Source organism: Polistes canadensis, unplaced genomic scaffold, assembly GCF_001313835.1.
Source record: "Polistes canadensis isolate GaletaPanama2010 unplaced genomic scaffold, ASM131383v1 scaffold_132, whole genome shotgun sequence".
NCBI classification, from domain to species: Eukaryota; Metazoa; Arthropoda; class Insecta; order Hymenoptera; family Vespidae; genus Polistes; species Polistes canadensis.
Window position 1 is genome coordinate 161,466 of NW_014569679.1, and position 14,276 is coordinate 175,741.

The window sequence follows — 14,276 nt, forward strand, 5'->3', positions numbered from 1 at the left end:
TCATTTTGTATTATATTTAAAAAATGTATCGAAGTAACCGAAAACATTGAAAATAGGTTATGTTATATAATTGCATTATTTTTTAAAGAATTGCAATAAAAACATTGTATTAATGTTATTATCAAATATTATATATCATTACGATTATATATATCAATTATTTATTATATACTTTACATCATTTTGTATTATATTTAAAAGATTTATCGAAGCAACTAAAAACTTTAAAGTATCCCAAAAACCGTTGTTTCAATCCTATATATTCTCCTGTCTCGTTTCCTACCTTCAAACAAGGCTACGAATTTCAAGGGTACGAATTTCACGATCCCTTTCTGAAAGCTGCGGATCCATGATACCAACTCGTAAGGAGATTTCAGACACGTAGGTACTTTCGCAAACTCACGGGTTGGAAGGTCGAATGTCAACGAGAGTCATAAATTCAAAGACTTTCTTCTGACAGGCGTCTTCGTTGAGCATATAATACTCTCTCTCTAAAATATAACATCATCCTAGAAAATATTATAGAAATATTTAACGAGCCTAATCGATCATAAAACATCCAACCACCTTCCCTCATTTTAACTAGGACAAACACAACTTTTCCAACGATGTTAAATCATCATTGTCATTATTTATTTCATATTATATCGTTATTATTTAAATGACGTTTAAAACCATAATTAATTAAAAGAAAAATTATTTTTTTCCTTTTTAAAAATATATATATATATATTAATTAATAATAATAAAATGTGTGAGAAATAATTGAAACAAAAAACAGTGGAAGTTATCATCCACTTATCGATCGATCGTTGAAATAATTTTTCGATTGTTCCCGTATCATTTTTCTTTTTATTGGAATAATAAACGACAATAAAAAAAAAATATATATATATATATATATTCTCTCTCAATTTTCTATTTTATAATAGGTGTTTCATCAAACGATAAATACAAAACCCCGTTGGGCTATAGAATTCGTTGGAAAATTTCAAATCATTCCAAAAATTCATTATTTTCATTCGGTGTCATCCCCGTTTAAAATAACGTTAACAAACTTGTTTTATTTTTATATTGCAATAAAATTTAAGTGGAATAAAAGTTGGTATCTAAAAATATAAGACTTCATTATAAAAACATATCTGAAATAGTCAATTAAAGATATCGATATTTTTTTGTATTTTTTAACAATCGATATTAATCATTATTTTAATAAAACAAAAAGAAGGGGAATGTGTGTGACTTCCATGCATGATGGAAATGAAACTCGTATGATTACGTAGGTGTCCCATAAAATCGTGGGGTAAAATGTTCGTCTAAAAGAATATCAGAGATCGAAATTATTTAATATTTAAAATATGTTAATAAATATTTAATGCTTAAACCAATGAATATATGTTTAAACAAGTTGAAATATAAAGAAAGTGCATTAGAGTATTAAAATAATTGTGAAACAATCGATAGAAATGTCTATTATTGTCTAAAATCTCAGAGTTGTTGTTCTGTCAACCGTCTACCTCGAAATTCACCTTAAGACTGGCACTTTCTCTTCTATGAAAATTCTTTTATTAAAAGTTGTTTATATGACTTTCCTAACATTGCGCATGTGTATAAAGGGAATAATTCATCTGATCAATAAAATTTAAGAATACAACGATCTGATTTTAGCATTTTTTCATTTTTATGTAATTGTTTTAATAAAAGTATAATTCTTTTAACGTTCCTGCGAAATAATGACTTCAAGAATAAAATATTCGTCTAAAATAATATCCAATCGAAATTATTTAATAATATATTCAAAAAAATAAATAATATTTTCCAATAAAAGTAAAACAAAAAAACAGAAACCAAACAAACGAGCGTAGCAAACAATTCGAGAACGAAGCCAATCAAAATAAAATAATGTAACCACCACCAACAATAAGAAATGAAGAGGAAACAAGAACAAAAGAATAAGAATAAAAATAAGAAAATAACAAAATACGATTGGGGCTGGAAAGTCATTGATTCGAGTCGAGAATATGGCCAGACGACACGCAAGAATCTCAGTTAGTCATTCAGTCAGTGACGTTCGGCTTATGGCTGCCAGAGTATTTTCCGTCTTCCTTTCAAACCAGAACCAACCCCCTTAACGTTTTCCTTCTAGTTTCTATCGACACTCTATTCCTCTAACACACTAACACGACCCATAGTTACTACTACCACCAGTTTCCTCTTCACCTAACCCAACTAAATCCAAGTACCCACCCCCAAGCCTACTCTCAACCTCTGGAACAACCCCTGAACAACCCCTTTGCACCTTTAGTTCGTGCCTGTCCCGAATGTCGGTAGACTTACTCGCGAGTCGCGGTAACAGAGACATTATAGAAGATTGCTTATTGAAAGCGTTGGAAGGAAAAGCAACAAAGTTAAAACGGGACAGACAGACATACAGACTGACGGGCAGACAGAGAAAGCAAAATAAAGTGAAAATGAGAAAGAGAGAGTGAGATAGAATCGAAGTTTTCATCAGGATCGACTTATCGATCTAGCTTTCGAATAACACGATAGGTGAAATAAATGAAGAAGGGGGTTAGGGGGTTGGAAGTTAAACGGGGGTTAGGTAGGTCACGTCGTGAAGGGTTTCCTTTTGAAAAGGAGGGTTGGAAGAGACGTAAACGGGGTTTTCGATAGGGGAAGGAAGAGTTCTATTTTGTTCACTTCGAAGTTGCTCATACCGATCTAAAAAAACGAGTAGGAATTCAGCATTGTACTAAGGTAATAATACGACGTGCTTCGATGTTGAACTGAAGATAAAGTGAGAAAGAGAGACAGAGAGAGAATAGGAATGAAGGATGGGGTATGAGGGATGAAGGAATTGAGGGTTGAAAAAAAAGAGATGAGAAGATATTGAAGATGAAAATTAGGTTAGGATAGTTGGTAGTAAAGAGAATTAGTTGAACTCTTGGTTGTCTAATAACGTAGTCCGCGAACGGGTCGCGAGTTCTGGGCCGTGTCTGGCATTCATCTATCTTTACGAAAGATTCTACTGAACAAGTATCACGTGAGAGGAATTTAGAAGAGAATATGAAAGAGAGAAAGGGAGAGAGATAGAAAGGGTTTGGTAGATAGGTTGAGAAATTTCGTTAGCTTTTAGCAAAAGACGACCCTTTGAGACTGATCGATATCGAATTGATAGGTTATGTATATATATCTTGAAGAGTATTATATTATCTTGAAATATTGTTTAACAATTTAATATAATTTAGATGTATATTAATATATATTATAGTTTAATATATTAGAGAGAGAGAAAAGTACGATTTAATTTATAATTAAATATAATAATTAATTTGATCGTAGTATGTAGTATTAGAATATTTTGATTACGAATATAATATTATATAATACCTTCATAAAATGTTATCTTAATTAATTTTAAAGTAAAAAAAGAACAAGAAAAAAATATAATCGATAGATTTTAAATGGGATTTAATAAGAAACAAGAAAAAATTACAAATCAATTAACTTTTATATTGTTAAACATTGTTAACGTTTCAATAAATATTGAAAGTATTGTAAAATTTTGTAATTATGCGTAATGCAATATATACTTATTTTTCAGTATATATTCTATTATAATATATTTCTTTTTTATAATCATTTTTTCTTGTAAAAGTACGGTAATAATAATAAACTGAAGTATCTTTTGCAAGACTTTATTTAATATTGATCGATCAAATAACTGATACCAAGAAAATTACATTACTCGATTATAGTTTATTGGAAACGTGTAAAATATAAACGTTGAGAAGTTAAGATACGATTTAATAGCAAATCAAAGTTTTTAACGACTCTACCTTTCTCTCTCTCTCTCTCTCTCTCTCATTTTTTTCTCTTTTTTTCTTTTTTAACTGAAATATATATAAATAAAAATACTACCATTACTTTTTACGAGATAACTCGAGGAATTGGTATATACCTGATTAAAGTCGTTTCGAAAAATTAACGATCTTTCAAGTGTATCTTTTAAAAAAAAAATCACGTTCCATTGTAAAATATATCCATCGTACGTAAACATATATATATATATATATATGCAGGGTGTCTCACGATATTTTCTCGCCAAAATTTTACCATCACATTTTATAATAGATATTATAAATAAAAAAATGTTGTACAAATAATATATGTTCTTAAAAGTTTCATTTCAAAGTTTCATCCGAAATGATGATAACGGATTTGGTGTTTCCTAACCTAACTTTTTTATCTGGAAGGATTAACCTCACAATTATTTTTTAACTGAATCCTAATAATTGTATCCAAGTATCGATAGACGTTTCATTATTATTATGTCAATATTTATACATCTAAACAAACGTAACGTCATATGATACCTATAGGGAAATTAGTTTAAACGATCCTAACCTCAAACTACGAATGAATCCAAAACAAACTAATCTATTTTTATTTTCCTTGAAACACACCATTATAATTAAACATTACAAAGATTCAATGTAAATTTGTAATACTTTTACACATACGATAAAATTTAACCGATAATAATAACCGAGACCACCCTGTATAATATTCTTCTTAAAGAGAAAAAATAGAAAAAAGGCGAAGAAAAAAAGAAGAAAAAATCGATTGGAAAACAATTTCGATTGAAAAGGAAACAAAACAAAACAAAAAGACAACGACAACGAAAGAAGAAGGAAAAAAATGAAGAACAAAAAATAATAATCAACAAAACAGGAGGAGGAGAGAAAAAAAAAAAAGAACAAAAAGAAAAAATTGAAATAATCTTGCAAGAAAATTTCGTTGCATCGTTATTCCTCACACCCGCGTTCCCATCCACCCACCTGCATCACTTCCACCCCCTTTTACTAACCCTTATCGAACGTGAACGTGTTAGGTTATTTCTCGTAGCTGAACCTCGTCCCTTTCTCCGTTCATCAACCGACCGAGCAACCAACCAACCAACCATTCCAGCCCTAACACGTCGAAGCCTTCCTTTTACATTATTCCAACGATGATTAATGAAGCTCGCGGACGGACGGTCGAGCAAAATTTCAGCCATGGGGGAATAAGGGGTGGGTGGTGGTGGGAGATAGGGGTGCTGAGGAAGAGGAGAAAGAGGACGAGTAGGTGAAAAGAGTGGTGGGGATTGGGATTGGGGATGAAGGAAGCTGTAGTGTTACACACATATATAGAGAAAGATACATGCAACACAGAATTGGGAAAGGAAGGAAGGAAGGAAGGAAGGAAGGAAGGAAATCGCTGGTGTGACGTGAAAGAGAAAGATAGATAGATAGATAGATAGATAGATAAATAGAGATAGAAATAGAACCAGAACAAGATACCTAGATCAACCCAGATGGACTCGGATCAAATTTGCGAGCAACAACGGGGTACCCCGTGTTACCTGTACACAATCCTGTGCCCGCCTATCCATCAAGTTTGGCGCCTCGTTCAGTGGCAACGATGAAAAAGATCTACGAGATGGACGAAGAGGGGGAACGACGAGATAGTATAGAACGAGAATGAAAAAGAATTTGGTAGAAGAGGAAGGATGAACTGACAGACAGGACGAAGTAGAATGGAAAAACCTGGGAATAACGGGGAAAAAGGGGGAACGGAAGTACGATGAGGAAGCGAGATGGGGGTATAGGAGTATCGATCGTTTGTGCAATCACGATTAAAAGTGGAAACGTAGGGGTAGACGTTTTAGCACGGTAAAAGAAAGAGAGAGTGAGAGAAAAGTAATAAAAAAAAAACAACAAAAAAACGAAAAGAAAAGAAAAGAAAGAAAGAAAGAAAGAAAGAAAGAGATGATGATGAAGGTTGGTAAAGAGATCGAGGAAAAGCAAGGGAGAAAGACACAGACAGTGGCGAGGAGGGTTTGTAGTAGAACGGTGAAGAGGGAAAGTGGAAGGGAAGTAGAAACGGAGGGGTGGAAGTGGAAGAGGAGACGGGGTTGATATTCCGTGCGGAGAGTTTATTGGGGAAAAGGCCGGCTCGTATAATTTGACTTGGTCGGCCAGGTCTGAATAATCGATATATACTACTACTACTACTACTACTACTACCACCAAACACCACCTACCCCAAACACCCACCCCAAACCAGCCCAACCCTTTCTCTTCATCATCCTTTTCCTCCCCTCCCACGTGCGAAAAACCTTCCTTCGTCTCTCGAAACTTTACCAACCCCCTTGCCTGATACTACTACCCCTTCCCCTCCCCCAATCACCCCCTTCTCAACCAAACCATACGCAAATACGTGAACACTAGCGCGCGTAACCAAGCTTCTTCCTAAACTTCATCTCGTTCCATCTCTTTCCATCCAACGCCCCGTTCCAGCTGCATCCCCAACACCGGAAACAGAGCCGAGCCTGATCGAGAGTTTAAATTGGGTGGAAATTATTCTCCTCCTTTTACCAACACTCTACCCACCCACCCACTCAATCCCAAACCTCCCCTTAACGGGATCTCCCACCCGTTATCGTGGCCAGCAACAGCAACAGCAGCAGAAGCAGCAGCAGCAACATTGGCAGGTTTGGCTACACACCTCTTCGAGTTCCGTAAAATGAACATTATTCATCAACACATACAAATACATACACGTGCATAGATATATACTGATGTCTGTGTATGTTCATAAATATATATATATATGGGAATGTGTGTGTGTGTATGTGTGTGATTGCTATACCGTACGTATGCGCACCTTCAGAAATAGGCAAATATCCATCTATCCTTCTACTGTCCACCTATCACTGTCTTTACGTATACGTGTACGTGTACGTGTATCAATATGTATGTATGTGTATTAATATGTGTGTGTCTCTCTCTCTGAACCCTTCTTCATTTGTTGGAGGAACGTTGAATGTAAGTATCTAGTATGTGGATGTATGTGGATTTGTGGTGTTTACGTGTGTATGTGTCAGGTATGTGTGAATATGTACGGTGAACCGAATTATGGACTGGAAGGATATGGAGATAGGTAAATACATTGCGCACCTGCATATTCTGTCCTTATTCAGTCGTACGAAAATCGGCTTCTCTCGTTCGTGTCATGCGTGCGTGAATATCAAGGGTTGGGTTGGGGGATTAGGGAGGCAAGGGGAATGAGGATTTAAGTAAATTAATATGTATTTTCTTGAATCACAGGTCCGAGGTTTCTTTCGGGACAATTTTGATTGAATTGGAATATTATGATTTTAGTTAGCGAGAGAGACGAGGATAATAGAGAAAATTATTTAAAGATAATTATATATGAGAAATCTGGTATAATTATTAGGGATATTAAATAAAATAATTTAATATATTATATTATAAGCATATATTAATGTGGATTTTCTTTGAATGAAGAGGATCGGTTTTCTTTGGCAAATTTTGATTGAATACTAAAATTTGATTATCGTAATGATGAGAAAATAATTATGAAAAGTAACGTGTTATAATAATGTTATATAAATAAATAAAATAATTAATTAGAAAATTGATATTTCAAAATGGATTCATATGTAAATTAATATAATTCATTTTTTCATTTTTCTTTTCTTTCATAAATTATCCTGGGAGAATAATTATTCTGATGAGAAAATAATTTTCCGCAAAAAATTGTGAATAAAAAAAAAAGCGTATATTAATAAATAAAAAAAGTATGTAATATATAAAATAAAATAAGATAAATAAACTGCTTTTTTTTTAGAGAAAAGAATAAAAAAAAATAAAATAAAAATTAGAATGTTATGACGATGAACAAAATCATTGAAATAATAATTGAGAAAATTATAAAAAAAAAAATTACTCTCATCTATTATTAATAAATAAAATAATAATAATAATTGTTTTGATAATGAAGCACACCTAATATGATAAAATATTAATTGCGTAATAAGAATAGAATTATTCATGACAATAAGAACATAATAAAAAATAAGAATAATGATATTATAGTTACGTGTAAAGGATATAAATTACTCACACTGAAGATTATTGTAAGACAAGGATTGTCGTCGCATTCTACCTTGGCTAGATGTTTTTCCATGACTAACACGACACCACATGTTCACTTGGATGTACGACCATAACTTCAAGAATAGAATAGCATACAGCATGCACACGTACATGGCACCAACTGTAACATCAAATAACAATAATGATATTAATGATATTAACAATATTATAAATTGTTATTTTATTTATCATTGAAAGTACCGAAATTACTTTACCAATGGTCAAATAATAATAATAATAATAATAATTCATATAATATCATATACCTTATAAAATTGTCCAAATGATTTGTCATATCTTTTCACATTGTGGACAGTATTTCATTTTAATTTTCGATCTCTACTCATGAGGTCTGCATAATATTAATAATTCCTATGACGTATGTACCATTGATTTCGTATATATATGTATGTATATGTATTTGACGTTACCATATTAATAATACATTCTCCAATGCATTCATGAGATACGTGAAATGTATACGAATCATTATTTTTTATCGACAATAAATACCATTATATTTCATTATGTTCCATTACTTCCGTTATCTTCAAAAGCCAACGCGCGAGTCATAAATATTTTCTATTATATTTCATTTAATCAAGAATTCTCATTTTATTTCTAATATTAACACCACAACCTGTGTTTATATATATTTTTTTTAAATGCTTTTATAGATGTGGTATATTGGAATTTAGAAAGCTTTTTACAAACGATTCTTATTAATGTAAAATGTTATCGTACATCAAAAAGGGAATCCCCTGTTTTTATGCTGCATCGGAAAATCCCAGCAGACGCTCATTAATTACTAGAAATCCCTAGATAAAACAACGCGCCATCTACTCTACATTGATGCATCGATTTAGCGCCAAATTTAAAACTATCCTAAATCGTATATCATCAAATTAAATTATTTAAATCCTAACAAACGAAATTTCATACAAATTAATACAATTAATTTGATCAGATAAAAACCATAACTGATATTAACAATACACAAAATAAATTTTATTGGATATTATAATATTTATCTCTAAAAAATATATCGACAACTATAAAATTAAACAATTAAAATAGAAAATAGAAAGAAATTCTATCGTCGTAATTTCATCAAGGTAACTTTCTTTTTAACTTCTTTTTTTATTTTTAACTATAAAGGAAAATATTTGTTTCCCCCCATTAGAGTAAAAAGTATTATACAAAGAGAATGAGGATAAGGATAAAGAGAAAAAGTAAAAGTAAAAGGAAAAGGACGAGAACGAGAACGAGAAAGGAAGTGGGATAGTAATGGTGGGGGAAAGAGTGAAGTTAGTGGGGTGGGGGGTTGGTTGTTGGGGCTTACTACAAGCAAGTAGGACTTAGCAACGAGAGGTGCTAATTAGAGGGATTCTTGAATTCCAACGCGAAGCATGTAGCTAAGCATTTCTCTACATGAAAGTCGTTTGGTTTGTGGTTCTTTTTCCACGAAAGAATGACGACAACGACAGACCGACAGACCGACACTATGGGGTGGTAAGGGGTTGGGGCAAGGGGCAAAGGGGCAAGGGGAAAGAGAGTGCGGGAAACGCCATCGTCTAAGTGAATTAAATTAATTAAAAAGAGAACTCTACTACTTGCGCTCGTTGTCGGCAAAAGAATTTTAATAGACACTGCTTTTTTAGTTTCCCACGAGTTCATTCGACTCTAGTTCATACTCTTTTTCTCTTTCTAATTTTTTTCTTTTTTCTTTTTTCTTTCTAGCTTTTTTTCTTTCCTTTCCAACCCCTTCCCTGCCGCACTACTTGTGCCATCAACCCCACCATCCCTCGTAGCTTCATTATATTCTTTCTTTCTCACTCTCTACAGCCCCCCTCCCCCGCATCCCAACCCCCTTCTTTCTGGTACTGTTTCTTTTTTCTTTCTTTTATTTCTTGCACCCTCTTATTCTCGTTTGAAGAAACAAGTAATTCGCTTTTTAACGAGATCGTAGGGAAAATAATATTTATAAGTGTTTAGGTTTAAGTGTTTGTAAGTGTGTATGTGTGTGTATGTGTTATTGTGTTTAATTGCAATAAAACATTACGATTGTGTGATACTTATTTTGAGAAGAATAATTACTTACTATATTGTTAGTTGTGTGAATAATTAGTTTAACCATTGTTTATAAGAATTTATGTATACGTAATGAGATTAAATATGTTCTATTATTGGATCATAATTTTTTTAACTTAAAAGATTAAATAATAATAATATTATTACGTATTAAATGAATTCAATAATAATTATTTACAGAAAATTCAAATTGAATACATCTTATTCGTGCTTACACGTTTACATGTACTTGTAGGACACATGCATGAATTCTACAAAACAGAAGTTCTTTAAATGATTAAAAAAGAAGAAAGAAATGTTTAATTAACAAAATGTGATAATGTATTCAAATTTATTTAAAAAAAAAAAAAAATCCAATACCTAAAATGCACAATATATCAATTAAATTAATTTTCAATAATCAAATATCAAAGGGGAGAACAACAATTTTTCTAATGTTTTTATTATTATCAGGTAAAGTTTGCGTGATTCTAAAGTGACGAAATCAAAAGATAACAAAACACCGCGAAAGGTGAGATCGTTGAATATCGTGACGCGGATCGTAGCATGACATTCGCTTTGTTATATTTTTCACACATACACACATAAAAATGAATTACCAATAACATTTTCCTAAACATTACTCCGAATACATAATGCTCGTTTCTTTAGAAACTAATCGCGAGATAAAAGAAAAATAAATCAACGATAAAAAAAAAAAAAAANCAAGCAACCAACACCACTACCACCCACCACCCACCCACCCTCCTCCTACTCCCATTCGTAGAAAAACATAACTAATGGTATGCATTATAAATTATGCTCGTTTCTTTAGAAACTAATCGCGAGATAAAAAAAAAAAAATCAACGATAAAAAAAAAAAAAAAAAGAATAAAACAAACTAAAGTAAAAAAAAAAGAACAAAGTAATCTCACGATAGAGAGAACAAGCAACCAACACCACTACCACCCACCACCCACCCACCCTCCTCCTACTCCCATTCGTAGAAAAACATAACTAATGGTATGCATTATAAATTATCCTTATCTAAATCTAAAACTAAAATATTAACTTGGGTTTAGGCCACACAATAATTCCATGCGATATTTTTCTAATCAAATAAAAATGATCAAGAAAAAGAAAAACCTTATATCATAATATATACTTATATTGACCTAACCTCAAAAAGTTAACACGTAATAATCGTACGAATGTGTAATAATGGTAGACGCCATTTTCTTGTCAGATATAATTGCAATTATGAAGTATAAGAAAAGGATGGAAAATGTTCACGAAACAAAGTCACGTTCCTCTCTCTCTCTCTCTTTCACATACATACACAAAAACTAAATCAGAAAATCACAAAATCCCAGTTACACTATTATAAAATATATTCAATTACCCCATTCCATTACTTCTTATTACTTTAAAATTGAAGAGATGTAATTGACGATAAAAAATTCTTTTCAATAAATATAACAATTACATTCCTTACTTTTACCATCACCAACTCATAACCCTCTGAATTATTCTATACCTCTCTCTCTCTCTCTCTCTCTCTTTAATGTTTCAAAACGAGCATCTTTCTCGTAAAACGATTTCTGACGAAACACACCGGCACAACCACTACCACCACCAACCAGGCTGCAGAACCGGAGAGAAACCGGAAACGCAAAAGAAAGAAAACGTTAAATGAGTCATATAAAACGTTTCGTTCAAGAAGCTCAGATTTTCTTCGTCATTCCCCCTTCCCCCCTGACGCAACCCCACCCATAACTCACTCACTCACTCACCATCTCTCTTTCTCTTTGTCATTCACTTTCTGTTCATTCCTAAGAATTTCTTCTTTGTGTCCGTAAGCATCGTTCCTTTTTAGCATCGAAGAAACACGAAGGGTACTTTCTCAATTTTCTTCCACCCGTTCCCCTTCCCTCAAAACGAACCCACCGCCGCTAAGCTTTCATTCTTAAACCCCCCCCTCACCCACCCAACGACCAAACTCTCTTGAACAACCCCCTCCCCACCCCCAAACTCTTATTCTGATTCCCATTGTCACTCGTTCAACAAGGATACTACTCCGTGCTACTACACCGATCCCCGGTCTTCCCCCATTTCCCCCAATTTCTTTCTTTTTTTTTCCTTTTTCTTGCTTCGTACCAACTCCCCACCCCAGCCCACTCCCTGTCCCATGATTTTTTCCCCTTACCATCCTTCCAAACCTTCTCTCCACTCTCGTCTTATTCTTTCCTTTTATTCTTTCTGGAATAAGGAAACGTCAAGGAGAATACTATCGCTACCACTACCAACACTATTACAAAATACTAAACACCAATTTTCATTTATTTTTTTATTTTTTCTTTACCCCGTATTCTTATCAAAGTTCTCTTCTTTTTAAATAATTATTCAACAACACCCCTCACCATGTCACATCACCAGCCAGCCTACAACACTCCCGGACTTAAACCTTTCTTGTACTACCACCCCTCACCCTCCCATAACCTCATCAAAACTGTTCAATCGTCACTACGGGCACAAGCAAACTGTGTATGCATTTTGATTAGGATTCTTTTTCTTAGCTTTTGTTTTTGTTTTATTTAATCAAAATATTGAAACATTAAACAGAAAAATTGTTCCCCGTCAAACGGATGGGTTGGTTGCTATGCAAAAAAAAAACATTCGATAAAATGAAAGCAACGTATTTAATTATTTTTTGTTTACTTTTGTTTATTCTAAATGATCTTATCATAATTAAAAAAAAACAAAAACGCACATAAGTGTTAATAATTGTTGTTTCGAATGTAAAAGAAGTAGAAGAAGAAAGAAAAAAAAGAGGAACAATTAATTAACCTAATTGGTCGATACTAAAGCCCCATTAATTCCAATTATTTGAAGAACCTTCGGAACAACCGTATCGAAACTCGCAATATTCGAGTAATCGAAATCACACTCACTCGATCGAGCATTATTATCACCAATCAAATCTTTCCCTTCTTTTTTCTCTCTCTCTCTCTCTCTCTCTCTCTCTTTCTTTCTTCAATTCGTACTCTATTGCAATCTAACTTGCGATCGAATCGAGCAACGTAATTAGACTTTAATCACTTTCAATCACGAGGGGGGTGGGGGGGAAGGGAGGGAAGGGGAAAAATAAAACGAAGAGAAAAAAAAAGAAAAGCTAAAAGATAAGCTTTCACGATTTCGCAATACGATTTGCTGATATCATCAACCTAACATTGTTACATTCTTTCCGTGATAAAAAGAAAAAAAAAAAAAACAAAAAAAGAGTAAAAAAAGGCAACAAGAAAAAGAGAAAGAAAGATAGGAATCTATTGTATATGAAATATCTTTTCCCATGTTGAATGCATTCCAAATTATTTTCATACTTTATCATACCCCATTTCAATATGCATATAAATATTTTTATACCATTGTTATAATAATAATAATAATAATAATAATATAAAATGATAATGATGATAATAGTATTTATATGATATTAATAATAATATAACAATGATTATAATATAATTAATTAATCAAATAATATTAGTATTATTATTGTATATTGATGATAATATAATAATAATAAATATGATATATTAATAATAGTAAAATTGTAATAATATCAATGAAAATGATCAAATAATAATGCTTATAATACGATAACAATAATAATAATAATAATAATAGTAGATATAATAGTAGTACAGCAATGATTGAAAATTGCAAGCGGACAAGGGGTATGAGGGTGGTGGTTAGATAAAGGGAAAATGGAACGTAACACAAAAACCCAAAATAAATCATTTATTTCTTGAAAATGAAAAAGAATAGATAAAAAATGAAAAGAAAAAAGGAGAAAAAAGATAAGGATAGTAGATATTAGAATCGGCTATGTCCGATCATGCACGACACAATAGCGTATTCCAACAGCGACCGTAATCAGACGTCGGGAAGGACGACTACGACTACTGAATTTCCAATTCCACGCGTCTGTGGTTGCCAGAATTCAGAGAACAAGATCGGGGATATCCAGAAAGATAGAATTAGATATATAGATCAAAATATAGATAGATAGATAGATAGATAGATATTGAGTTGTTCTAAAAGTTCATATCAAATTTCATTTTGAAATATTAATATTCTTCATAATTGTTACGAACTTATATTTAAATGAACCACAATATTTTTCTTGGACTTTTAAACAAA

General features: G+C 32.4%; 1 protein-coding gene across 3 annotated transcripts in view; it reads right to left on the minus strand.

Moving 5' to 3' along the window:
* LOC106788280 (diacylglycerol O-acyltransferase 1) overlaps window positions 1-14,276 on the minus strand; it is a 144,036-nt gene that overhangs the window by 44,396 nt on the left and 85,364 nt on the right. For all 3 annotated transcript variants that reach the window (XM_014751420.1, XM_014751421.1, XM_014751419.1), the window contains one exon: window positions 7,972-8,124. In XM_014751420.1, coding sequence (XP_014606906.1) covers window positions 7,972-8,124 — 153 coding nt within the window. The remainder of the gene's footprint in view (window positions 1-7,971; window positions 8,125-14,276) is intronic.